We start from the raw sequence: 26,205 nt of genomic DNA on the forward strand, positions 1-26,205 counted from the left end.
ATATGCTTTATAAAGAAGTTACATATTTGGGGAGTATATGACCAAAATCGTGTTTACTGATAGAGGTATATAATCCAAGTTAGGAAATGACTGGCTCATAAATAAGGCCCACACTCACCCAACATTCTAATGTTTTATAGCCAACCTGCCTTTCCAAAATCTGCTTCTAAATTCTGATTGATGAACTCTGCTTCAACCAAATTGTTTTCCTCCCTGTCCCCAAACATGCATTTGGCTTCCTGCCCTCCAAGTTTCTGTTCATAGCATCCCACTTCTCTGTAATGTTCTCCCTCTTATTTTCGCTTATCAAAAGCATAACCGCCCTTCAAGGTCCCACTCAAATCTCACCTCTCCTTCAGGGCTTCCCTGACCAGACCAGCCCCGAGTTCTTCAGAAGCCCCATAGCAGTAGCTGTGTGAGCCACATGCTGCTTGGGATAGCTCTTAGTTTTGTGGTGTTATTTGTTAAAATCTTAATGTCTTCTTCTTCAGCTCACCTCCACCACTAGATGATTAGTTATTTAGACCTTCCTCCTCTATTGGTATACAGGAATCTTTTACACTTATGTCAGTAAACATTTGTTTCCAAAAGTCTGTATTTTTCTGTATTTTGTTTTACTTCTTCCTATGCTGCTGCTCATCTTAGGACAGTTGGGAGTTGCTGTGGACATCTAGTTTGTTATCAGTAGGTCTGGTGTTAAACATATGAGTGTAGATATTGAGAAGTCCCATAAGAGCCAATTTTCAAACCAGAGTGGGTGTAGGATGGGAATGGAGTTGTTTGACCTTATGACAGGCCCTCAACAAATATCTGTTGTATGAATGGCCTTTCTGTGGTAAGTTTACCATAATAAGGGCTGGAACTCCCACCAGTAACTACTTCCAGAAGACCTGCAGTGAGCCCAGAATTATAGAGATTTCTTTGGCCAAACATATAAAACCAAGCCCATATCATGGAAAGTAATGAGGGAGTGGTGGTTCAGTTTCTCAGAATTTCTCACCAAAATTTGATCTGTGTCCTTTCCTCTATTCCTCTTTTCTTCCCATCCCAATATGTACCCCCAGTTGGGTAGCAGTGCAGCAGCAGTAGGCAGTTTCCTGGCCGTATTTGAGAATAGTGACTTGCATTTTCACCTCTGCGATTTGTGTCGCTATTCCTCATTAGCTCTTTAGCTTAGAAGAGGGAAAGATCTAGAACCCATAAGAGTTGTGGAGTTTCTATACAATGGTGAGTACAATAGTGTGACAGCTGCTAGAATAGCCAATGTGGTCACAGGCTGGGTTAAGGGAAGTACAATGTACAGATCAAGCAGAGTAATAGCGCCATTGTAGTCAAAGCTTTGCAGACCACACCTGTTGTGAGTCATGTGTGAATCATGTATCAGATTCTGAATTGCATCATTCTTAAAAGTTACTGATCTCTATGGAAGGGTTTCAGAGGAGGTAACCAGTACCACATGGTACATGTCATTTGAAGGAAAATTGAAGAAACTGAGGTTAAGTATGGGGAAAAGTTAGGAGAGAGAAGACCCATGACAGCTGACTTCTGATAGTTGAGCACAGCCATAGGAAAGGGCTGGTCTCACTCTTGATTGCTCCAGAGGGCAGTACCTAGATCTGTACATGGAAGTTATCTTAGTTCATTATGTGATGAACTAATAAGGTCCTTTCCAATTTATAGTGTCTGGAAATTTTACAGGAACATCTATTATACTTGGACTTTTATATCTAGGGCTTGGATTCTTTCTGCTTTCTTTTTGTTTGCTCAAGATGTGACACCAAATTCCACACTTAGAATTCATTTGACCCCCTAGCACCACCTCAAAGCTGTGAGATCCCCTGTGTCTCGGGGTCTCAAAGCTGCCCTCAGTGCTTTATGGTCATACAGCTATGCCTGCCCGAGGCTGCTGCTCCCGGGAGTCATGATCTGTGCTGACCAGTGCTGCTGCTAGGGGATGAGGACAAGTGATCTCTGGCTCACTTGCGGTGCAGATAAGACCCTGAAGCCCCTCCCCACCCAGAACTTCCTCAGGTGAGTCCCTCTGGACATCAATGGATACTTCTGAGATCTTGCTTGCCAGCTTTGGTCTTTAATCACTTTTTGTTACCAAAAAAGGATACCCACCCACTTCCCCCCAAATAGAGCTAACATACTTTTTCCATATTTTGTATGAAGATTTTGTCTTTAACTCTGAGCCAGGAAAAAGGATTCCCCCTGCTTTCCCCTCTGTGGTTTTTAATAAGGCTTTTCCTAGACATGTGGACTGGTGGTGGTGGTGGTGGTGGGTGTTTAAGGAATCAGAAGACTTCAGTCCTGCCCCTGTACTTATCGGATAGCCTTGGGCAAGTTACTCAGTCTACTTGGGCCTCTCTTTTATCTCATTTATTAACAATGATGATTCTGTCTACCTGAACCTAATCTCAAGAAAGTTAGGATAAGGATTGTGTAGGTTTGAATGTGCTTCACAAAATGATAAGCAAACATACTACAAATGTCAGCACTTAGCTGCCTCCTCTGCATTGTGAAGGGCAGTGAAAGGGAACTAGTCATACTTTATCTTCAGTAACCACATCCTGAGCTCAGGGACACAGTGTTTGTCAGCCAGTAGATTGGTGGTTGGGTGAATGTTGCAGGATAATAATTTAACAGTCACTGTGACTTGGTTTTATTCCCCACGTTTGAGGAGCAAGAGCTTCCTGGCCCTGTGGGAATCTAGTGTGTGTGTGTGTTAAGAGCCCCAGGATTCCACCACCCACCTGAGATGAAAGACAGCCTCTGGAATGAATGACCCTCCCTGAGCCCTGTCCTTAGGTGGCACCTCACAATAGCTCATTGGTCCCAGAATGGTACCAATGGCCCCTTAACTGGTAATCTTCTGCCTTTAGGGAAGGGGCTGGCCAGGATTGAGTTCTTGTTCAGTCTACCTGGTGGCCTGGCATCCTGAGAATGTGTCCACCTGCTTCAGCAAGACTTCCTGCCCTCTGGTTCTCCTACTTTGATAGCATTCACCTCCCTAGGCCAGGCTTGTGAGTCACAGAACATGGCAAGGGCCAGGCTGCGTCCATGTGTGTGCTTTGCTCTCCTTTGTATGAATTGGCTTCGTCTGTGGTGGTAGAGTTAGCTGAAGGTCAGTCTAGACGGGAGGAAATAATGGCTCTGTCACAGCCACTGTGAAGGTATATTTTTTTCAGAAACTAAGTTCTTCTGGCATCCCTCTGGGGAAAAGAAATAGAAATAGAGCTTGTTAAAGAAGAAAAATTTCAATTTCCACCCCAAAAAAATTTAAGATCAAGACAAACTTGAAATGTCATTTGCCTGGAAAATCCAGACTTCAGTTTTTCTGCAAATTGTCTTGTCCATCCCCACCCTCAATTTGCCTGGGAATGACTAAGATCTAATACTTTGTCCAGAGAATGTTATACAAATGTTTATGAAGGGGGTAGGGCAGCCAAGAGGTTGGCGTGGTACCAAGTGCTGGCCTGGCATCCTTACCTGTTGTTTCACCACATGAGCTTTGACTGCTCCCAGGAGTTCCATAGTTTACTCCATAAATTCCTGGAGTCCTACTGTGTGCCAGCTCTGAACTCAAACACAGAACCTTCCTCCATTGGGCTCACAGTCTAGGTTTAATGATCAAAATCTCTTGCCTGGACTGTTACAACCATCTCCTCTCAGCTTCCAGTGTAACATCTCTCTATGTGACTACCAGAGAGAGCTTTCTTTTCTTTTCTTTTTAAAGAAAAACTGTTTAATGATTCTTTTCTGACTAATAAAAGCAATATATACTCATTCAAGGAAAACTGGAAAAATGATGAGTATAAACACCAATTCTATCACTCATAATATCATCATCTAGATGTATTCAGTGTTGATATACTGATATATTCTAGACCCTTTGTAAACTAATGTAGCTAATCATAGAGTATATAAAATGTAAGTCCTGTTTTCCTTTACTATCATATCAGAGACATTTTCCCACACCATGAAAAGCTCTTAGGAACTTTAAGACTGATCTTTCTAAAGCTTCAATCCCATCATGTTACTCCTCTCCTATCATCGGTCTTAGAAAATGAAATCTATGATTCTTAATGTCATACATAAGGCTCCTTATGATCTGACCCCTGTGTACTTCCCCAGGGTTATCTATGCTACTCACCTTTTCCTTCCCTAGTACCCACTCACCCCAACTCACGTAACACACAGTCACTTGCCAAACCCCCTCCACTTTTCCCATGCTGTGTTCTACCTACATCAGGCTGCTTTCAGCTTCCCGGGCTTCCCTGTGTAGTTTCACAACTTAGCATTTACTCACAGTGCTGCTCCTGTTGGGAGTGTCCTCCCATTGGTGTATCCAGTGAAATCCTTTCTGTTTCTCAATGCTCAGTTCAAGTAGTGCCGTCTTCCATTAAACCTTTCTCTCCACCTCACCATAGAACTGCCTGCTCCTTTTTTCATCTCCCATGGTACCCCATCTGTCTGGCAGAGCACCTGTTGTAACTTAGATTATGAACCTTATCTTATTCCTCCTCATTTCTCCAGTGCTTTGCCAGTATTCAGCATATAGTAGATGCTCAATAAATATTTGTTTGCATACAAACGAATGACCATTGACAATACTGTATAATGAGTGCTGTGCAGGGGTGTGTAAAGGGTGCTCATACTACCCCAAGGAAGGGCATTTTATGGGTATGTGATCCAAGATCCAATGGATAGGAAATGTATTAGCTTCTAATGTGGGGACAGCCTTCTCCCATATTTAATCTACTTTTTGAATCCTATTTGTATTTCTATTCGGACTTTGGACCAACTATAGGAGCCTTTGCTGCTCTCTCCCTGTCTACCTTTCCCTTCGTCTGCTGAGACGGCAGGGGCCTGAGCCCTGAGCAGAGCCGAAGTCCTCCCTGTGGCTGCATAGCTTCCACTCATCAACCGGCCAGCACTGCCCTTTTCCGCCAGGAGCACCACAGACAAGTGCAGGCCACCCCTAGGTGCCCTTGGATGGGACTCTGTACCCCAACTCTAGCACAAGTAGCCAAGTCCTCAGAGGGAATTACTTTTGGATAATAAGCATTTATAGCCAACACCTGTATTTGAGGCAGATTACCCAGCATACAGCTTAGCCAAACCCTTTATTTCTCTCCTCTTCCTCATTCACTGCCTCTGCCCTTCTCAACTCCATCCCAGAGAGTCCTTGCCCAGAGATAACATGAGCTTGTTGGCTCACATAACAGGTCAGGCAGAAGGATATGGAACATATGTCCTTGTGCGACACTTTGAACTCCAAAGTCCTTCCTTCTGTAGAAGAGTTGAACATGAACACACCAAACTGGATGTTCCACAGGGAAGCCCTATAGGCAGAGATGTGGGCCTGTTTCCCTGGACCTTGCAGCCAGCATCCTGCCAGCCAACAGGCTGTAGAACTAAGGCTGTAAAAGAGCAATGGGGAAAGGGGTAGGGAAGTGAAAGGCATATAATCAGATCAGTCACCAACTGGGCCCATCTGCCCGGGGAGCCTGTCTCCGGTGATGGCACCAGAGGACATGTCACGTGTCTTAGAAAGCCTTCCTGTCCACCAGCCTGTCAAACCTCAGCACCAGACACTCTCATTTCCTTAATCACTAGTTATAAATCCTGAATCTATAAATTTAGCTAAACTCTTCCTGACCTTTCTATATTTTTAGCTTATGCTGTTCCTCTGGATAACAACTTGTATGGTTGGTTATTTGTTCTGTAAAATATTTTCATGTCCAGTTAAAAGACATTCTGTCTCTCAAGCTTGAAGACTCTGCTTTAGTTTCTAACATTGGTAACAAATTTATGTTTGATCCTTGGTACATTTTGTTGATGTGGGAGTAGGGTTTGGGGAAAGCAGGTTGACATCTCTTCTCAGCTCTTAGTTTTTTAGCTTCAGGTCTTAAGATTCTCCACACAGTCTCATATAATGGTCCATTGAGCACCTTGTTCACTTTTTGTTTCATTTCCTTGGACTCTTCCTGTCTCTATTTGGCCTATGTTGAAAAACAGCAGCCAAGAGAATGTGTGACAGATACTCCAAGTGCAGGTTGTTTAAGACCATGCTGAAAACTATTCCTCCTGCCTTTGTGGACACTTTTTGATATCTGTGACTTTACCCGTAAGACTGAAGTTGTCAAAGACTAGCGCAGTGAAGCCTTTCCTTGTAGCCACAGTGGCTGTTATGGGCAGGCATCCTCAATGGATAATTTGGGTTAGTCTCTCATGTTTGTTTTACAATTGCCCATCTTGACCTTGATCTCTAGTCTTATTATTTATCCACATTGCTTCTGCCAATTTGCATAGTGAAATACTAGGTGTCACCATGTGATCTTTCTTTCAGGGCACCTGTAAAAATGTTAAGATTGATCCCATTTTTGAACATCTGCATCATTAACGTTTGCATCCCTGCGATAGGGGTGGGGAACACTGTTGTTGTGACTTTAATTTTTCAAGGGGTTGTTCTCTGTCTATTCCTTAGAAATATAATTGGGAAAAAATAAAGCATAGAACAATTTTAGCTATCTCACTGAAGATAATCCAGTGACTAGCAGATCTGGGATCAGAATCCTTTACCCTAGCTCTTTGTGGAATACCATATTAATCCCTCTACCTGTTTCTCAATCCTAAAGCACCTTAATTAAAAGAAATAAAGGGGGTTCATAAAAGAAAGCCCTTGGTAAATAACCTTAGCAAAGATGTTTTTAGAAAAGGCCCTATCTATTGACCTCTTCTTGTCTACATCTCCCTGGCCTCTTCAGAAAAAATCTGTAGGTGATTTAACCAACACAATTTCACAAAAGTAGTTCCCTTATCATTACCCTCACCTCCTCAATTTGTATTGGTAGCCATACAACTGGTTTTCTTTTCTAACTGCTTGTTGGGTGTAGCACTGCAATGATTAGCTTTACCTCTGGAGGTCTTACCCAGGGATAAGTCACTTTGACAGTTCTCATGCCTGGGAAATTGGCAGCACATGATGCCAAGTACATCCTGATTGTGTGAGGAGGTGGCAGCTCTGGGCTTCCTGCTGCGGGAAGGTGGGAGTCTCTGGCCTCCTGGTGCTTCCCTGGGGTTTGGTGAGAACAGCCTCGGCCACTGGCCCACCGGGTTGGCTGTGGCTGCTTGGGGGCCTCAGGGCTTCCAGATGGCTTTCCAGTGCACCCTCCTCTAAGGTTGTTTATTCTTCTTTTCAGAGTCTAGAAGGAGGCTCATACCGGGGGAGCCTGAAAGACCCTGCAGGCTGCCTGAATGAGGGGATGACCCCACCTGCACCTCCTAGAAACCTGGAAGAAGAACAGAAAGCCAAGGCCCTGAGAGGCAGGATGTGAGTGGCGCCCGACATCCCAGCCTGGCGTGTGTGTGCCGTGGACGGTGGGCAAAGGCCAGGGGAAGTCTGCGGAGAGTTAGAGAGGGGTTCCCCGTGCTGGGTTCCCCCTGATGCCACCCAGTGAGGGTGACCTAGATCTGCACAGTGCAGCACTGATGAACAATGAACTAGAGTGGCATTGACTTTAATGATTTTAGGCTGAAATATTTTCTGGGAGATGGCAGCTATTATTGACAAAATGTGATTATAGCCAAGGTCTGTTAGAAATTCAAAACATGCTGATAAAAGGGAACAACTGAGTTCAGGGACCTTTGGGACCATTACTGTGGTCCCATATCAGAGAACCCATGGCAGACAGGCTGATGAGTTTCACTGAGGGAACATTTCCCCAAAGGCAGGAAAGTAATAGAAAAGAAAAGGGAGCGGCTGTGGCACCAGGCCAGGGCCTTGCTCTACACCTCTGAAGGCTTTAATTTCACATCCATTTGTGGGCGTGGTTCCAAGAGAATCATTCACTTTCTAAATGGCTAGGGGTAAATGCAATTCACATTGCAGTCCATGTCACCAAAGCCTGTAGATTATGCCAAGATGCATTGTCCACCCTGATCTGAAGTCAGTCTTCTATTATTTGAGATGATCACGGAGATGTTGGGTGCCACTAATGCAAAACCATAATTCCTCCAGAACTTTAGTCTTCTTGTTCAGGGTTTAACTCTGTGTTGGAAGCAGAGCTACTAATGAGCCTTGGACATGGCCTGATGTGTGAGAAGTTGTAAGTGCAGAGAGAATCGGGTAAGCAAGTGTGAAGGCTTCCCCCTCCGCGGTGCTGAGCAGTTTGCTTTCTCCCTCAAACTCAGTACTTCTTTAGCCTGGTCACAGACATGAAGATTAGCAAAAATACTTGAGGCCAGGTCCTTCTGTTGCCTGGAAATAGGCGAAGTGGACATTCATGACTTCATTTCCTTGGACAAAAAGTGGAAACATCATAGCTGGGGCGTGGCCTCAGAGCAGCATTATCTGCTTCTGTATTTACCCCCCTCACCTTTATGGGTGCTCAGGGGAGACTCGAGAATGGAATAGAGGTAGAAAAATATCAACCCCAAATGGGACTTCCCTAGGACTCATACAAAGCTGATTCTCTTTAGCGTCTCAGGCTGTTTCAGTGGGTGAGGCCGAGCTGGGAGCCAGTGTTCCAGTCCGTTGTCAAGCCAAGGCCAAGGTCAGATCAGGGAGGTGACCTGTGAGGTGGCAGGGGGTCCCTGGCAAAGCCTGTCACTGCTCTTGTCACCCAGGTTGAATGGGCCTCCGAGCAGTCACCTAAGCCATTATCACCCTTCCAGACGTGATACCGTCTGGTCCTTCTCCAGCAGGCTGTGTTTCCTCCTTTACCACTTTACCCACCTCTTCTCCCTCTTCGCACGCTCTCCCCCTGCTCCACACCTCTCCACATCCTGAGCTATCCTGAAATCCTGCTGTTAGAATGTCTCATTCCTCTTACTGGATATTGCCTTTATTCCATCCTGCTGTAATCTATGGTCATGATCAAAGAGAGGATACAGAAGTGTTTAACTGTAAACCTTTGTGAGGCTGGAGGCTGAGGGGTACAGAGAACTGAGACTCAATCCACAAGTTGCCAGTAAGAAGTCAAAGGGTTAAATGGGGACTTCATGGAGAAAAGCTGAGAACAACTAGTTATTTGTCCAGGAGAAGAGAAAAAAACTGAGAATGGCCTTGCTTGTCTTCAAGTTTTAGTCACTCACTCATTTAATAAATACTTGCCGAACATCTGTATGTACCACGGGCATGGTGTGTCAGTGAATAAAATGAACACGAGCAACAAAAGAAAAGTCCTTGCTCTCGTGGCAAGTTTATATTCTAATGAGGGAAATCATACAATCAACAAAATAAAAAATAAATCATGTAGTATGTTAGAAGCTAGAAAAAGAAAAAGTAGGAAGGATTATCGGGAGTATGGATGAGGCCACACTGCAGTTTTAAATGGTTCTGCATAGGCACGAAGACCAGAAGGAGGCAAAGAATTAGCTATTAGCTGTGGAGGAAAAGTTGTTCTCAGCGGGGAACAGCCAGTGCAGGAGCTCTAGGAGATTTTCTGTGGACGACTAGCCATCCTTGCTACTGTGAAAGAGAGAGGTTAGAAGTAGGTCTGAACTGTAACTGACAGAAGTTTAGTTGGACCAAAAAATAACATTTGCTTTGTAAATAACCTCTACTAATAAGAACTGAACATGAAAAAATGGCTTTATTATCTATTCAGATTACCTGGCAATTAATAATGTGCTGTCTTGTGATTGCATGCAATTTAAATCTTTTAGGTATCTTTTTAGAATGTCTTTTAATATGTCATCATCTCCCCAAGTATTTCATCAGCCCTTCAGGGGAAGAGATGCCAGGCCCACCAGCAGCACCAGTCCAATCCATCCCCTGCCTAGAGGCTGTAAGCCCAAGGCAACCTTCACTGTGTCAGCAGATAGCTTAGGAAAAAAATATCGCCTGGAGACAGGGAGCTGGACCTCATCTCCAGAGGGCCCTTCCAGCCCCAAAGTCCCACTCCAACTTGCCTGTGGGTTTTCTTTTACCATTTTCTTCCAAGCAAGAACTTGGGCTGCGCTAAAGATATATTTAGATGCTTTAATTTGGCCTTGCCAGTTCCTTCCTGTGGTGTACAACCCATGACTGTGTGTATTCAAAGGGGGCCGGTTGGAAGTACTGGACGTGCTGATAAAGAAGCACATGTTCTTTGGTCTCTTCCCCATCGCCCTGAAGCCCAAGACTTGGGGGGTTGTTGGCTTCTCATGCCATGCAGATCAAGAATTTTAGATGAGTTACTTCCTGGGTTCAGAATGGTTACAGCCCTTGTGCTGGGGCCCCTCTTTGACTTCGCGGGACTTTATCCCTTCTGCCACTTGGGCCAAAAATGCAGTTGCATGGCTGCGGGCAAAACTCCTTCAAACTTAGATAGTGCAAGTCAGACTCCAGTAAGCCACACAGCACTAGCCCACCCCTGCACTCAACCACATGCGTCTTACTCCTGCTCTTTATTGTTTGCACAGAAAGAAAGAGAAGCGTTTGGATATGAGGCCTCAGAGACCTGACAGAGCCACTCCAAGTAGTTGACCAGACAACAGGGGACAGTGAAAAGTAGTCTGTGGACTCTCGTATAACTGGGTTCAAATCCCAGCTCTGCCACTCAGTTTGTCATCTTGGGCCATACTGCATCAGTGTTTCAGTCTATTTAAATAGGGCTTACAATACCTACCTAATACACGCATGAGAAAACCCAAATGAAGCCACTGGACAAAGTACGCATGTTAAGCAGAAGAAATCATGAGCAAGAAACAAACCAAGAAAGCAAATGTCCTTGTAGTTATTAAATCCCACATCTGGTGGGAGGTCAGGGAAGGTGAGGGCAGTTTGCTGCCTTGCAAGCTGTGATTATGGAATGTCTGCAGTCAGTGTTTCTGACCTTGACAGGGGATTTTGCAGGCCAGTTATCAGGGACACCTATCTGAATAACTGTAGCTTCTATACCTCCAAAGCTTCACATGATGGCAGTGTCACTGTGCCTCAAAGTTTGGTTATCAAGCAAACATCTTTCTCCTCTTGTGAAGCAAAGAATGGAGTTGAAATGAAGGCAGAAGAATCTTGTGTTGATTCCTTGTCCTCAAAGCTTTCATAAGTTAGTTTTACCAAGGTTTTGCTCATCCTTCTTCCTGCCCTGTGTCTACACAACTGTCCAGTTATAGGTGAGGGAGGAGGAAGCATAAACTAGAAAGGAGAATGCTGGGCTGTGAGCACGCTCCCCTGACTGTGATATGCCATCTGGGAAGCTCCCTTGGCCTTGGTTCCCTCAGCTCTTCGCAGGGGGCCCTTGCAGAGAACACCAGTAAGCACCTGCCCACGCACGGGGTGCCAGGCGTGGGGCTTGGGGTGGTCTCGTCATAAGGGTGTCAAGGCAACTTTCCTGTGAACTTAAGTGTGAAGATTTCTTGCTTAACAGTGAAGCGGATCCCTCATTGTTCTTAATCTCCTTCTCAGGTTTGTCCTGAACGAGCTGGTCCAGACAGAGAAGGACTATGTCAAGGATCTGGGGGTTGTCGTGGAGGTGAGTACAGGGCTCAGGTGGGTCCGGGCTACCCCACATCCTGGACCCTACCTGGGCCGACGTGTTTTTAACTTGAGGGTTACATGGATTTCACTCTCTCTGGGTATTTGAAGAAATGAAACTAAAAATGGTAAGAGATCAAATAGAATATGTAGGGGTTTTTATTTTCTTTTTGCCTTGAAACATTGTAAGTGATTAGACGGAAGTGGTTCCCAAATCTCGCCACTTGGTTAGAGCTGAGTTCTGTCACCTTGTTTGAAGTGACCAAGTTATTGTCCCAAGAGCTTCAGTGGTGTTTGATGATATGGAAATACGTTCTTCAGAGCTGTGAGCCACCACAGGCACTAAGCAGGTCACTCTCAGTGAGCCCTTGGAGCTTATAAGTTTCCTTAGATTTAAAGAGGGCACTGTGACTCCCAAAAGAACAAAGAAAGTGCCAGTGAGGCAAGGCTGACAGGCTCACCATTAAGAGTCAACCTGGCAGTGAATGAAACAGCTCTCAGTCCTTAGGGGTTACTTTAGGGGGATTTAGGCATGTGGATGAGAAATTCTAAGAAAGTAAATGGATAATTTAGATGCCTTAGAGCCCTATTGTTAATCATCTTAAATGAAGGGCTGTAAAGTCTAAAAATTGCATGCCTGCTACCTGTACCACCTGCTGGTGCCTTCCATTGAGCCCATAAGTCCCCATCCTATGAAGTCTTCAGGTTTTATATTTGCTTGTCCTAAACCTTAGATAAACAGACTAACCTGGAATGTAGAGGACCTTAATTCTAGTTTATGGAAAGTTATTCTGTTCTCCAAGGGGGCTGGGGACAGACCAGGGTACAGCAACCTCCATATGAAGCCCAGCCCAGGAGTAGAGGGTTTGGGAACCTGGAGGCTGAGAAACTGGGATCCAAGCAAGTCAGACATCAGTGGTGTGACTGTGAGAGACCACATGGTTCCCCAGGCCTTGGCCTTCTCATCTGTCAGGTGGGGGCAGATGCTGCCAATGCAACCTCAAACTTGACTGCAGAGCTGAAATGAGATTATACATGACAACATTTTACACAGTCTAAAGCATGAACATCTTATTAAGACATTTTGAGGCCAGATATGCCAAATTCTGAGCCTTCAAAGCCTTACTTAACTTGTATTGGAAGAAGGGAGAGGAACAGGTGACTGTTTTCTTCCTTATTCTGCTTTCTTAAGGGGGTGGAGACAAAAGAAAACGGGATCCAGAACTTCATAAAAGTTTTGTCTGTCACTCTGCACACGGTCAAGTCCTGGTTGAATAGCGAGAACCCACAGAAGCACTTGCTCTGAGACTCGTGCAGGGAGTGGGCACTTCCACGGGGCTGTGGGTGGGGGCTTACTTAGCAAGAAAGCCCTCCTCACTGCTGCCTCTGCCATGCAGGGCTTCATGAAGAGAATAGAAGAAAAGGGCGTCCCTGAGGACATGCGAGGAAAGGACAAGATCGTGTTTGGAAATATTCACCAGATTTATGACTGGCATAAAGAGTAAGTGCTTTGTGGTCCTGAGAATCGGGGCCTCCTGGGAATCCAGGACCCATCCTCCCCCTGCATCTGACCTTAGGGGCAGGGTTTGGGGATACTTCTGTCACTGATCTCATCCCTGAGGCACAGCACAGTTCTGAAGAATGTGGCTTCCTTCTCTTATCCCCTCTCCTCCTTTTAGTTTTTTCCTGGCTGAACTGGAAAAATGTATCCAGGAGCAAGACAGATTGGCACAGCTCTTTATTAAACATGTGAGTGCTTCCCTCCGCCCCTCCCCAGCCAGGCTCATTTGCATGCACTTTAAAAATTCCTGTTCTTCTGCTCCCTTGAGGTGCCTTCCTCCTCAGCCCTCACTGAATTGCCAGGGTTTTTTTAACCTTCTTGGCAATTTGAAATGTGGGTTCTTGCCTACTACATTTCCCCTTCCATCCACGCTATTTAACTGCCTCAGGGCACCCCAAGCTGTGGACCATGTTTGTCCTCCTCTCCGCATGTAGACCAACATAGCACTGCTCTGAGTCCCAGCATGAGGCACAGATGCCTGAGCGCCCCTCCCTCTGCCTTCGCAGGAGCGGAAGCTGCACATCTATGTGTGGTACTGCCAGAACAAGCCGCGCTCTGAGTACATCGTGGCTGAGTACGACGCCTACTTTGAAGTAAGCTGCTTGGGCTTTGCTGAACCGAGGCAGAGGACAGACACTCAGGCCAAGGCAGCCACATTCAGAAATACCAGCTGCCACCCACCCACAGATGACCCCTCAGGACAGGGATAGCTGCCTCAGCAGAGCCACTGGCCTCTTAGCTAAGTTCCCATGAGCACCTTTGCTTGAGAGGCACTGAGGCGGCCCAGTGTGTGGACTGCTTTCAGAAGCCTCTGTTCAAGGAATGACTATAACAGAAAGGCTGCTTCTGAAGCTCCGGGCCGCCGTACCTGACCCCAGAGCAGAGCGTACCCACGCTCCTCCTCCCTGCCCCTGCAGTCTGCCTGCTGAGGACCTTCCTCCTCGTGTGAGGTGTGAGGTGCTCATGGGCATCTCACAGTCTCCACTCCCAACCCCAGCGGTTCTGTCAAGCACCTCAAAGTGTTTGTTTTGCCCCAACCTAGAAGTGTGTATTTTGCTAGAGGAGAGGCAACATCTCACTTGGAAAGAGCCCTCACTTGAGCATTCGCGGATCTGGGTTGAGGGCCCAGCCACATAGGCTTGTCGTGTCCAAGGAGGAGCCCTTCATTTATTCCTGGCTTGGCCCTGGAGCGGCAGAGAGAACAGACTACTCCTTCCAGCGTGTCCCCAGGACCGGTGTGAGGACACGGGGTGGGAAAGTGCTTGATGGGCAGAAGGTGACAGTGACGTGTGTTCCCTGTTTATAACAAAGTAGCAGTTATGTAGGCAATTCTGCCTTTTGCATGCTTTGAAGATTCTAAAACTTTATCAGCAAACAAAAGACCTGTTCTTCTTGTCTTGAATCATGATCCAGAAAACCCCAAGTCTTTGGATCCTTTTTTTCTGACATAGCTCCCTTGTATTCCAGGAGGTGAAACAGGAGATAAATCAGAGGCTGACGCTGAGCGACTTCCTTATCAAGCCCATTCAGAGAATAACAAAATATCAGTTGCTCCTCAAGGTAAGAGCTGTGAGCCTGGGTTGGGGCTGGAGAAGGGTCTCCTCAGACTTTGGCTTAGTGAGCGGTCAGCTTGAGTTTCTTTCTTCACCACGTTCTTCCTGGGAGCCAGGGCGCATGTGGGCTTCTGTCTTGTCTCTGGGTTACTTCTGTCAGCTCTGCCCCCCCGGCAAATTGCACGCCTATTGTTGCTGCCTTTAAGGTTAGTTGCTATTTCATTTTCTCTTTTTCAATTCACTTACTTTATCACATCACTGACTTAGTCCCTTTGAAAAGTAAAAGAAAATAAGAGCATAAAAGCCGAGTGGATGACAAGGAGAATGCTGAGGCAAGAAAAAGCCCTAGAAAACTTTAAATGAGTAATAACTAAAATTTGATCGTATTTTACTTTTCTAAGATGGTTCATTTGATTTGTCTTACAGAAATATGAGGTAACTGGAAGCGAGAGACGGAACTCTCCTTTCTCCCACCCGTTCTTGTCAGAATCCCCCCGGCTTCCCTGTTCACACACCCCCTCCCCTCCTCTCCCTCCCCTCTTTTCCCACAGCTCTGAAGCTTTGACTATTCTGGGGATTCTGTCCATGTTATTATGTCCAATATGACTCATAACTCCATATCTCAGCCCCTGCACAGCATCGCCATCTCTGTTGGGAAGGAAAGTCTTCTGGGTGTCATCACAGCTTTTATGATGTTAGGTTTTTTATAGCATTGTTTTCCTAACAGATCTCGCCCTTCCCACCCCCTTCCCTTCTTTCCCACTGGCTAGGACTTCCTGAGATACAGCGAGAAGGCTGCTTTGGAATGTTCAGATATCGAGGTGAGTTTTCTGCTTGTAATGCTGGCTGGTCTCAGGGATGATACTGGATGTCTGTCTCTGGCGGAGAAAAATGGGCTCTGAAAACCGAGGGTCCGAGCTGAGAGCACCTTCCAAACAGCTGCTCAGCAGGATGAGGAATGGCAAGTGTTAATGCACACAGAGAGTGCTTTTCTAGAACTTGAGACTTCTGTCCTGGGCCAGACCACTGTGGCTCCCAGGGACGTGTGGCGGGAAAGGGAGCCCACTAGCGTCCCTCAGAGGTTGGGTGTTTCAGTGTGCAAGTTGTATCCATGCTTCCAGGTCCTATTTGAGTCTCACATACAAAGTATCCCATTTTCACTCCCTCCCCCACCCACAAGGATTACTTCCTAGATGAAGTCCTTTGAGACAATGTCACCATGGAGATTATTTTAAGCCACAGAAGTTACAGACCATTCTGGCAGGTTATTTTAAGTTAAAACCTCTAGTGTTTCACAAGCCCGGCTCAGCTATTGCTTGGGCAGCAAAGAAGCAACAGAGAGAAGAAAGAAAATACAAAATGGAAAGGGAATTAGTAAACAAAAGTGGGGAGGTAGGAAAAGGACAGGTTGGCCAGCATTCTCCCCATGCATGGCCTGATTCTCAGGGAGCCTCTGCACTGATGGCCAGTACCCCTCAATGTAGAACAGAAAATTCCACGGCCGTCTGAGAGTGGGCAGCAGGGACCAGCATCCTTTCCTAGAATCAAGGAACTACCAGCAGATCCCCATCTTCCAGGACAGAATTGCCTTGAGCTTCCTGCCTGAGTGCTCTTCACCCTCATGAGCTGCTATTGTTCTTTCCCACAGAAAGCAGTGGAGTTAATGTGCCTTGTTCCAAAACGCTGCAATGACATGATGAATCTGGGACGCCTGCAGGGCTTTGAGGTGAGCCCTTAAGAATGCTTCTAAGCTCCTCTTCTGGACAGCAGGAGCCCAGGCTATGAGGTGGTTTTCCCTTGGAACCTTGTGCCCGCCTCCTCTGCTTCCTTTACTCGCCATCTGTGCCTTTGTGCCAGGGCCCCTCTGGCTCACAGGCCTGGAAGATGCATCTGTTTAGGATAAGTGATGAGACAGTCCTAGGAAGCTACAGAGCAGTTAACCAAGCTGGAGTCAGAATTCCAAGGGGTTTGGAAAGACCCCAAATTCTTTACAACTGTGCACTTGTCAATGACCTCTTCCTTTTTCTTTTGTGCCTGAGAAATGCTGGGAATGTGAGGGAGAACAGGACTCTGTGATGGAAGTAGAACCAGAGGGAAAATTAAACAATTTTTTTTGGAAAGGGTAGTTCTAATAAGCAGGTCTATACAGTGGCTGGATTTTTAGTTAAATGTACATTTAAGGCTTTAAAACATCACAGTGCCCATTTCTTTTCTTTGAAGAAGAGAATCAAGTCTTAGGAGAAACAGCTGCATGTCTCAGGATTTTGGTTTGAGTGAATCTACTAGTTTGCTAAGGCTGCTGTAACAAAGCACCACAGACTGAGTGGCTTATACAACAGTATTTGTTATCTTACGTTTCTAGAGGCTGAAAGTCCAAATCCAAGTATAGGCAGGGGTGGTTTCTTCCGAGAGCTGTGAGGGAAGGGACTGTTCAGGCCTCTCTCCTTGGCCTGTCCATGCTGTCCTCAAGGTCACATGGCATTCTTCATCCATCTTCACACTGTCATCCCTCTGTGCATATCTCTGTGTCCAAATTTCCCCTTTTATAAGGACACCAGTCATGTTTGATTAGAGCTTGCCCTAATGACCTCACCTTAATTTGATTCCCCCTATAAAACCCTATATCTCAATAATGTCACATTCTGAGGTGTACTGGGAGTTAGGAATTGGACGAGGGAGGCAGTTCAACCTAACAGTGAACCTTTGAAAAACAAATTGACTTTCCTAATTTAAACTTTATGGGTGGTTGCTATTAGTTTATATCCAAACTTCATGTATTAACTCTATATAATTTGTTTTGAATATCAACATGATAAAATTGACACTGACATAATTATTGACTGGTACTTAATAGTTGAACCCCTTAGGAAAAGACGATGATCTTCTAATCCTGTTTCCTGGTAATTCTGCAACCTAAGATTCTATTATTCCTTTCTGGAGAAAAGGGATTCCTGGAAATTGAGAAAATAGAAAGTAATAGCTTTTATTTTTTGGCTGGATTGCAATAGATAGAATGGAATAGAATTAATAGAATAGAATAGAATAGTATAGAATAGAATAGAATAGAATAGAATAGATAAGATAAGATATAAGACTGACTGGTATATAAGTAAATTTAGGATATCCTATAATCAGGTTTGGGTTAATGAGTTGGATTCATGATGATTGTGGGCCAAATTCTCCTGTCTTCCCTGTCCTTCCAGCCCACTCTGGGTCCCTATCTGATTTCTATTCCTTTGTTTGGACCAAGAACTATGTAGAGGGTCTTTGCTGTTCATTTTTCGCATATACTCAGTTTTCCACAGCAGACTCGAGGCATTAGGATAATTAGGGATATGCAGCAGAAATATACCCTGAGTCCTTACATGGTTTTTCTTTATTGCACTGGGTGAAGTTTTACACTTTTTTCCTTGGTGTTGTGCCAGGTGCAAGGCTATTCTGAACAAACTGGGTAATTTCTGCTGCTTTTAAGCCACCGTGTTTCTGTGTTTTCTGAGGAGTCTGACTGGACTCTGGGTTTCTGGAGGAACTGGCCACCGGTCAGAGGAGCAGCACCTGATCGTGCTGTCTGATCACAGGAGCTGTGCTGTGCCCGTGCCCGTGTGTCCACAGAAGGCACACACACGGGTGTGGAATTACTTCCTCCTTTAAATCAAGCACCACCATCTCCTTTTCTCAGCAAGATCCAAAGAATCTGCTTGGCGTTCCTTCAGCTAAATTGGGAAGACCCCTGAATGCACTGCCACTCCTTCTGAAGTCCAGAGCTCTGGGCCAGGGAGAAGTCAGCCCCCTCACTTCAGTTCTCTCCCTTTTAAATCCCTAGCTTTCCTTTTAGCGTCAGCAGGGCTCTAACTTTCAGGTCGGGCTCTTAAGCAATATTAAGAAAGCTTTTAGAGCTTTCCTGGCTAGCTAGTCACTGGCTTAATATTAACTTTGGACAAGGGCAGAGATAAGCCTGTTTAGCTGCTGACCTTGACAGTTGGAGCCCTGATCCAAGCAGAATACAGGTGTTTCTCAAGAACAGGAAAGAAAAATGACCCGTGCACCGGGTAATGTTTGGAATAAGGCATCATGTACAGAGAATGGCCCACATTTGCACTAAAGGACAAAGGTGGTCACCCGGGAGAGTATATAGTTCAGAGGAGGCTCTCTGGCTGCTATCCCAGATGGCAGCTCATTTTTGTTGCTGAATAGTAAGAAAAGCGATGCTCTCCATTAGCATCTGTGAAGACATGGTGGATTGGGCCACACTCCCTTTGAAGATGTGAAGATGTCTCTGAATAGAAACTGGCAAGCCAAACAGGTTCACCCCCTAACCCTGATGCCAAGTGGCCCAGGTAGCTGGAGGCATTTTAAGAAGGATCATAGGACTCAGAAAAATCGCTATCAGCTTATAAAATATGGGGCACCTCTCTGTAGTACCCCAACTTTGCCTATTGATCTGTAACAGGAGACTAAGTCTTCAGAATTTCCCCAACCTGAAATAAAAGGAGGAGAAGAGAGAAGCTGAACTCGTCAGGTTATTTCTGGCCTTGCCTACATCACTTCTCTTGGCCACAGGTTGGTTCTAAGTTCATGGCCATGAGGGTGCCCCAGGTCCTTGGTCCATGCTGTCAGGGACCCAGGCACGCACGTTTCTCAGAGCTCTCATGACAGAAAGGCCACTTCCAGCTCCAAGTGTCACCTACTTTCTGTTCTCCTTTTAATAGAAGTAAGAAGGGCCAAGATAATTCCTGAATGTCTTTTTAGCTCATAATGTTACCTTCTTTGCTTCTGGCATCTTCTTGGAGCTGCCTTTTAGTGGTTCCATAGTCTTCTTTCCCTTTCCCCCCAGGGCCCTCGTGTCTGTCCTAGATGACTAGTGGCTCCTAATTCATTCTCTGACTAGAGCCCGAGGCTTGGGCTGGTGGGTGTGCTGTCCATGTCTCCAGACAGGCAGCCCTGTAGCCATCTCCCTGTTTCTTCCTGACTTCACCACCCCGCTTCTTTCCATCAGGGCACCCTGACGGCTCAGGGGAAGTTGCTTCAGCAGGACACGTTCTATGTGATCGAGCTGGATGCAGGCATGCAGTCCCGGACCAAGGAGAGGCGTGTGTTCCTCTTCGAGCAAATTGTCATCTTCAGCGAACTGCTCAGGAAGGGATCTCTCACCCCAGGCTACATGTTCAAAAGGAGCATCAAGGTGAGGATCCCAGTGGGGATGACAATGGACAAGGAAGAGCCAAAGTGGGGGAGCTTCCCTGTAAGATGGGCACTGGGATGAGTGAGGATTTGGAACCTCGAAGATCTTTCAGCTGAATAACCTTCAGGCATGAAGGTTGAATATCTGTGAGAAAGGCTGAGGGCAGATCCTGCAGGCTCTCCAGGGTCATGTCATTCACTCAAAGACAGAAACCAAAGTATTTAGCTGTTAGATTCAGGGAAAAGTTTTGGAAACATCTCCTAAATAAAACCTTTGAAGAACTATAAAATGTTGTTGATTTTTTTTTAAAACCACTTAAATGTGAAAAGGAAAATTTGGTTTCTTCCAGATGAATTACTTGGTCCTGGAGGAGAACGTGGACAATGACCCCTGCAAGTTTGCCCTGATGAACAGGGAGACTTCTGAGAGGGTCATTCTGCAGGCTGCCAACGCTGACATCCAGCAGGCCTGGGTCCAAGACATCAGTCAAGTCTTAGAAACACAGCGAGACTTCTTGAATGGTGGGTACTGGGCCTGGCTTCTAGCAGCGCCATTTTCAGGGGACCCCACACCTCTGAGCTTCCTCGGGTCTAGGCTCATAGTGAGTTATGAGCCCAGATCACAATTTATATGGACTCCAAATTTGTGGTTTTCAGGTACTTTGTTTAGAATTTTTTTGAACCTGAATATGCAGGTAGAAAAATGGATTGTGACAAGCCGCATCGTTCCAAAAGAAGAGGTGCTCTCTTATAGCCTAAACATAGGGTATATGCCTTGTGGCCACCACTGCCAACTGGCAATAATTGGGGCAGAAGGCTGAGATGGCACATCCTCTTTGTCTTGGGGGCCAGCTCTCTGTGATACATGTTTTCCCACTCGGTGGCTAACAGGTGGTACCCTTGCAGGTTCCCTGGTGTTATCTGGAGATAACTGGAGGGTGGCAGATCGCTTCAAATCCCCCCTCTTGTCTCAACAGTGTGAAAGCCTGGATAAGTCATCTTGCTAACCAGCCTTGCACCATTCAAATGAGAGGCAATCACTAACTCGAAATTTCAGTTATACCTTGAAACTTCACAGAACAAATGGATGACTAGGCAGACAATGTGGTTCTCCATGGACCACTGCACCCCCCACCCAGTCCCCTCACAGGTGGCAGGAATCAAAATGAAGTGGCATTGCTACCTTGTTTGCATTTCTTTATTTTTTTTCCCCCTGCTGGGATTTTCTTCGCATTGAACTTGGCATGTAAAAAGAGGCATACAGGTTTACACTAGTATTGATCTCTTGAGTTGATAAGCTTAGAAGTCTCTCTGAGCAGAAATGGAGATTGAAGTTGAAGGCAAAATGTAACTGGCACTGAAGTAAACCTGCAGACTCAATGAATGCATGTGCCTGTATGTACACGTGTGTACACACATGCGCACACATGTGCACATGGGCCCACCCTCAGATGTGTCACCTCTTCTTTCCAGTATTAGAAGCTGGACTCCTTTCAGATAATCCAATTAGAGCACTTGCTGGGCATCTAGCTTGGCCGTGAATGTGACCAGGAAAGGTTACAGATGGCATGCTAGTTGAGGACTTGGGCAGGACTTGACACTCTGGGCCTTGGTTGGCTCATTTTGTGACAAAGAGAACCGTCTCCTCTGTCCACACTGGCGTGTGCCATGGTTACACCAACAGTTCTGGCCCACCTCCCTACAACATCAGTGTTACTCTGCGGTAAGGGATTTAACACACTGTGTTTATTTTAAAACAAAGATGATTAAATTGTATAGCAAGGTGCATGACTTTTTAAGATAAAAACATGAGACTCCAGAGCAATTCCACACAGTGAGTGTTTTGAGGTCATGCCCCCTGCCCCACCAACTGAAACAGTTTGGTGGAAAAAACTAAGTGATCTCTCGGGCTCTTCCTCATTCTAAAAAGTCTAAAATTAAACACCAGCCCAGTGCTGAGGGAGAGTAATGAAAATAATATATAGTTTACAGTTTCTGAATGCACACCTTTGAATTAAAGCTTCTGTTGATAAATAATTTTATACCAAAAATGTGCACACACGAAATACTTTTATTAAATTGCATTCTGACAGGAATTTCTGATAGATTCTAAGCTGGAATGAAGTTCTAAAGTTCATCAATGCAGTTCAAAAGAAAAAGAAGGTAGGACAATAAATTGAAACCAGAAATAATGGAAGTAACAATAATTGTTCCCATATATTGAGCCCTTTTTCTGTGCTGGGCCTGATGCCAAGTTTGCATTCACATGGGTTTCCACATTTAACTCTTAGATTGCCAGTGTAAGGTCAGTCCCATCATCTTATACTTTTCTGGAGAGGAAAAGGAGGCTCAAAGAGGTAATAAATTTGTCCAACATCATGAAAAGTCAGGGATAGAACAAGGACTTGAACCCAGAACTGTAAACCCTTACAATTAGGCTCCTAACCACAAAACTGCAATACAGTCGCGAGTAGGAGTCCCTGCATTTATCTACGAGGTCCCTAGTGAACAAAACAAGAGAAGAACCAGGATCAGGCATAAGACTCTCCATCCACCAGCCAGGAACAAGTCCTGTCAGAAGGTGCACAGCTTTCCTGATCCTGAAGCCTCAGTTATGCGCACTGAGACTGGTGGAAAAACCAAGGCTCTCTATGTGGCTTATTTTAAAAGATACTATTTTCAAACACTTAAGCACAGTTATATGTATAATCAAGTAATACCCTAATTCCACATGATAGGTATTGATTCATAAAATCAGTGTGGTAAGGCCTGCTTCACAATTCTGCCACCTACTTAAAACTTGGAACTGCACATCTCAGGGCATAGCCAGCGATTCACACTTTTAGATGGGTTCCAAGAGACCTTTCTCCTAATGATAGTGAATTACGGCAATATTACTGAACTAGATTATCAATACCTCCATATTGAATGCTTAGAGGACACTCTCCAGGGAGAAAGGCTGAACTCTGGCAGGAGCCTGTTCTGTACTTTGACACGCTCCAGAGACAAGGATGTGACAATGGAACAAGGCCAGCCTTTCACTTATAGAGACAAGTGCAGGCATCTCAGCCAATTTTTCCCTCCTGAGACCACATATAAATAGGAAGTGTGACCCTATTTTGAATCCTATTGAAGTGCATACCTATCACTGTAGAAATATCTTTATATGAAAGTTCTCTGGGCCCCAGCTGTTAATACACTTAAATATTTGTTAATACACTTAAATACAGTGAATATTGATAAGAATGACAAAATCAGGCCAGCCCTTGAGGTCAGTCTGACAGAATTTGACCTGTATGGCTCTTGCCTGGCTGTACCTCTTCAGTACTCAGACTTTGGAACTTTGTTATGTTAAACCTAGTAAAACAGAGCTCACATCTTTCCCTTCCAATCACGCTTTCCTCTGTCTCCTGAGTTCCACGGGCTACCATTCTAACCAGAGGGACCCTCAGTCCTTGCCTGCTTTGCCCACCTGGGCTGTGTCAGGGTCTAGTCTCCCTCGGCAACACTTGCCATCCCATATCCATCCCACATGCCCACTGGCTCTTCTCTGGTTAGACTTCTAGATTGGTACCGACTCCTGGCTTCTGAATCAGCCTTTCCAATCCCTCCTTCCAACTGCTACAGAGTCGGTGTCCTCCAAGGGTGACTCTGGTGATAGAAGCTGAATTTAGAATGTTCATTTAATCCAATCAGGTTTCATGATCTTCAGGATTCAGTCCAGACTCATTAGCCTGGCTCTCTAGATCTTTTGCACCATGGCACTTCCAACCTCCTTTCCCTATCTGCTGTCCTCTTCCTCCACGGGACCAATGGCCCCTGTTCCAGGTAACCTGACTCTGTCCTGTTCCCCAGACACACTTCACACTTGCTTCCCTCCTGCAGAATCTGAATGTCAGAGGCTGGCAGCCAGCCCTCTCCTGAAGCCCTTTCTAACCTTTCCCACCACCTGTACGTAACATGCACACAAACCACAGGACCTCTCTCCCTCCTTTTGCACACTACTTCATACCTCACATATGGCAGCATTTTGTTTTTATATCTTCATTATTCAAGTAGCTTTCTTAGTTCTCCCAATAGATTATAAGTTCTTTAAAAATGAGGGTAGTGTCTTCCCCATGTACCACCATTATGCCTGGCACAAAGCCTGTACCTGTTAAGCCTCCAAATCTTTGTGGGATTCCCAAAGCTTAGAGTAACTCTCTGCTCTTACCCTACAGCACTACAGTCGCCCATTGAGTATCAGCGGAAAGAAAGGACCACAGCCGTGATGAGGCCCCAGGCGGCTAGGGGTCCCCAAGCCAGTCCCAGGCCCTACTCTTCTGTCCCCGTGGGCTCTGAGAAACCCCCAAAGGGCTCCAGCTATAACCCGCCTCTGCCACCCCTGAAGATATCTACCTCCAATGGCAGCCCAGGGTTTGACTATCACCAGTCTGGGGACAAGTTCGAGGCCAACAAGGTGAGTAATAGCCCATCACTCCCTCCCTCGCCACTCTGAGGGCACAGCCTCAGGGCTCACTTTAAGAAGTAGCATCTTTTTATGCTGATCATTTTAGCAGGAACAACCCACTAAATAATTTCAATTATTTGTCTCAATTATTTCTCTTTCTTCTCTGCAAACTGAGTGAACTAAACCAGTTCCCACTGCTCAGATAATATGTTAGAGGGCTGTTGTCATCTGCAGAAACTCTATACAAATATAAGGTAATATTGTAGCAGCAATTATGACTTACACTAAATAGAGTAGTTGTGATGTGGATCCTCTAAAAGTCACAGTTCTAGTGTTTGACATCTTAGATGGTCCTTTCCAACACTGAATGCTGAAGTAACTCATATTTCTTCACCATCCATTGGCTGATGTGGCAAGAAGCAGTTGCACATCTCTGTGTGAATGCAAGAAGCCAGCCTTGAATTAAACGTTTTTCAAAGGTAATCCACAGTTCAAACATCACCATGAGGACAGTCATAGAATTAACTATAGACCCAGTCTACATAGCTGTTTTGACCCTGCAAGGCAGTAGGAATAAGAATAAATGGGAAAGGTGGTAGGCTAGGAATCATGCAATCTGCTTTCCATTCCAAATTCTATAATTTGCTTGCTCTAGAACCTTAGCAAGTTAGTTAAACTTACTAGGACTCAGTTCCCTCTGGAAGTCGATGTGTTTTTGAACATCTACATTTTTCAATTACATGTTCCAATTTTATAGTTCTTTCTTTTTCCACAAATCATTAGATGATATTGAGTTTTTAAAAATTAACTATTAATGTCCAAGTTCAATGTTGTATTAGAAAACTATACCAACCTATTTCACCACATTACTCAGAAATGACTATTTATCTTAAAAGCCCCTTGCCTGTGTGAATTACTTGATGTCACATTGGCATTTTGTCAAACTTAACCAAAGAATTTCTGGCTCTCAGCACACCCTCTAAGGCAGCCAGGCCTCCCTCGGAGTTAGAGGTCTGTCTAGAGGCGTCTTCCCTGGTACGGAGTCATGTGGAAAAGCCACGGAGGCAGGACCTCTGTAATAATGAGCTCAAGGTGGGGCTAGGGGAGTTCTCTCCCTGCAGGAGGTGGGTCAGGGTAGGTCACGGCCTTGCTTCTGAGTTGGGCAAAGGTCTCATTGTTACTCCTGTCTCAAGGAAGGTCAGAGTGTTGAAAGATCTGTGTTCTTTCCACTAGGGGCTTATGACCCCTGGCCTGACTTTGGCCCTGACCTCACTCTGCCCCGGTGCTTATATAGCCCTGTGCCTGTGACACACTCTTTCTCCCATTGGTCAGAGGATGCTGGCCCAAAGGTCACATGCTCCAGAGGGGATTTCAGGTGGAAGGTGTGTTTATACCTTTACCAAGACTGGACTGTATCTCTGCCTATTCACCCTTGACTATAATATTGTATGAGACATTGCTATAGAATATACCTTGTCATAGCACATCCATGAATATAATTTAATCACTTAAGATAATCTTCTGCCTGCTATTTAGCCTGCTAATGGGAAGTTTGGCTTTTAGCCACACAGTAGAATCTAGAGCAAGCCCATGTGAACCAGGCTTCTCGTGTCTGTGTCCCTCTCGCCTTTGCCTCCTAGCAGAGTGACCTGGGAGGCTGCAACGGAACCTCATCCATGGCTGTGATCAAAGATTACTATGCACTGAAGGAGAATGAAATCTGTGTGAGCCAAGGTGAGGTGGTCCAGGTCCTCGCCGTCAACCAGCAGAACATGTGCCTGGTGTACCAGCCTGCCAGCGACCACTCCCCCGCAGCCGAGGGCTGGGTCCCAGGCAGCATCCTGGCTCCCCCCACCAAAGCCACGGCGGCGGCAGAAAACAGTGACGGGAGCATCAAGTAAGTGCTTCCCCGGGAGAGGAGTATGTGGATTAAAAAAATTCAAAACCAAACAAAGAACACAAAAATGCAAACACCCGATAGGGAGTTATTGCC

At 45.5% G+C, this 26,205-nt stretch overlaps 1 protein-coding gene across 7 annotated transcripts in view; it reads left to right on the top strand.

Annotated features, from left to right (window-relative positions):
• The window catches only part of LOC130678803 (kalirin-like), a 110,581-nt gene that overhangs the window by 39,452 nt on the left and 44,924 nt on the right, over positions 1 to 26,205 (top strand). For 3 of the 7 annotated variants that reach the window (XM_057503483.1, XM_036905367.2, XM_036905356.2), the window contains 12 exons: positions 7,209 to 7,339; positions 11,399 to 11,465; positions 12,865 to 12,968; positions 13,147 to 13,216; positions 13,535 to 13,621; positions 14,496 to 14,588; positions 15,352 to 15,402; positions 16,230 to 16,307; positions 19,578 to 19,763; positions 20,113 to 20,284; positions 23,983 to 24,221; positions 25,856 to 26,113. In XM_057503483.1, coding sequence (XP_057359466.1) covers positions 7,209 to 7,339; positions 11,399 to 11,465; positions 12,865 to 12,968; positions 13,147 to 13,216; positions 13,535 to 13,621; positions 14,496 to 14,588; positions 15,352 to 15,402; positions 16,230 to 16,307; positions 19,578 to 19,763; positions 20,113 to 20,284; positions 23,983 to 24,221; positions 25,856 to 26,113 — 1,536 coding nt within the window. Of the gene's footprint in view, positions 1 to 7,208; positions 7,340 to 11,398; positions 11,466 to 12,864; positions 12,969 to 13,146; positions 13,217 to 13,534; positions 13,622 to 14,495; positions 14,589 to 15,351; positions 15,403 to 16,229; positions 16,308 to 19,577; positions 19,764 to 20,112; positions 20,285 to 23,982; positions 24,222 to 25,852; positions 26,114 to 26,205 lie in introns of those variants that run through there. The other 4 variants (XM_036905362.2, XM_036905348.2, XM_057503481.1 and 1 more) reach the window with 3 other exon arrangements.

This window comes from Manis pentadactyla, chromosome 1 (genome assembly GCF_030020395.1).
Source record: "Manis pentadactyla isolate mManPen7 chromosome 1, mManPen7.hap1, whole genome shotgun sequence".
NCBI classification, from domain to species: domain Eukaryota; kingdom Metazoa; phylum Chordata; class Mammalia; order Pholidota; family Manidae; genus Manis; species Manis pentadactyla.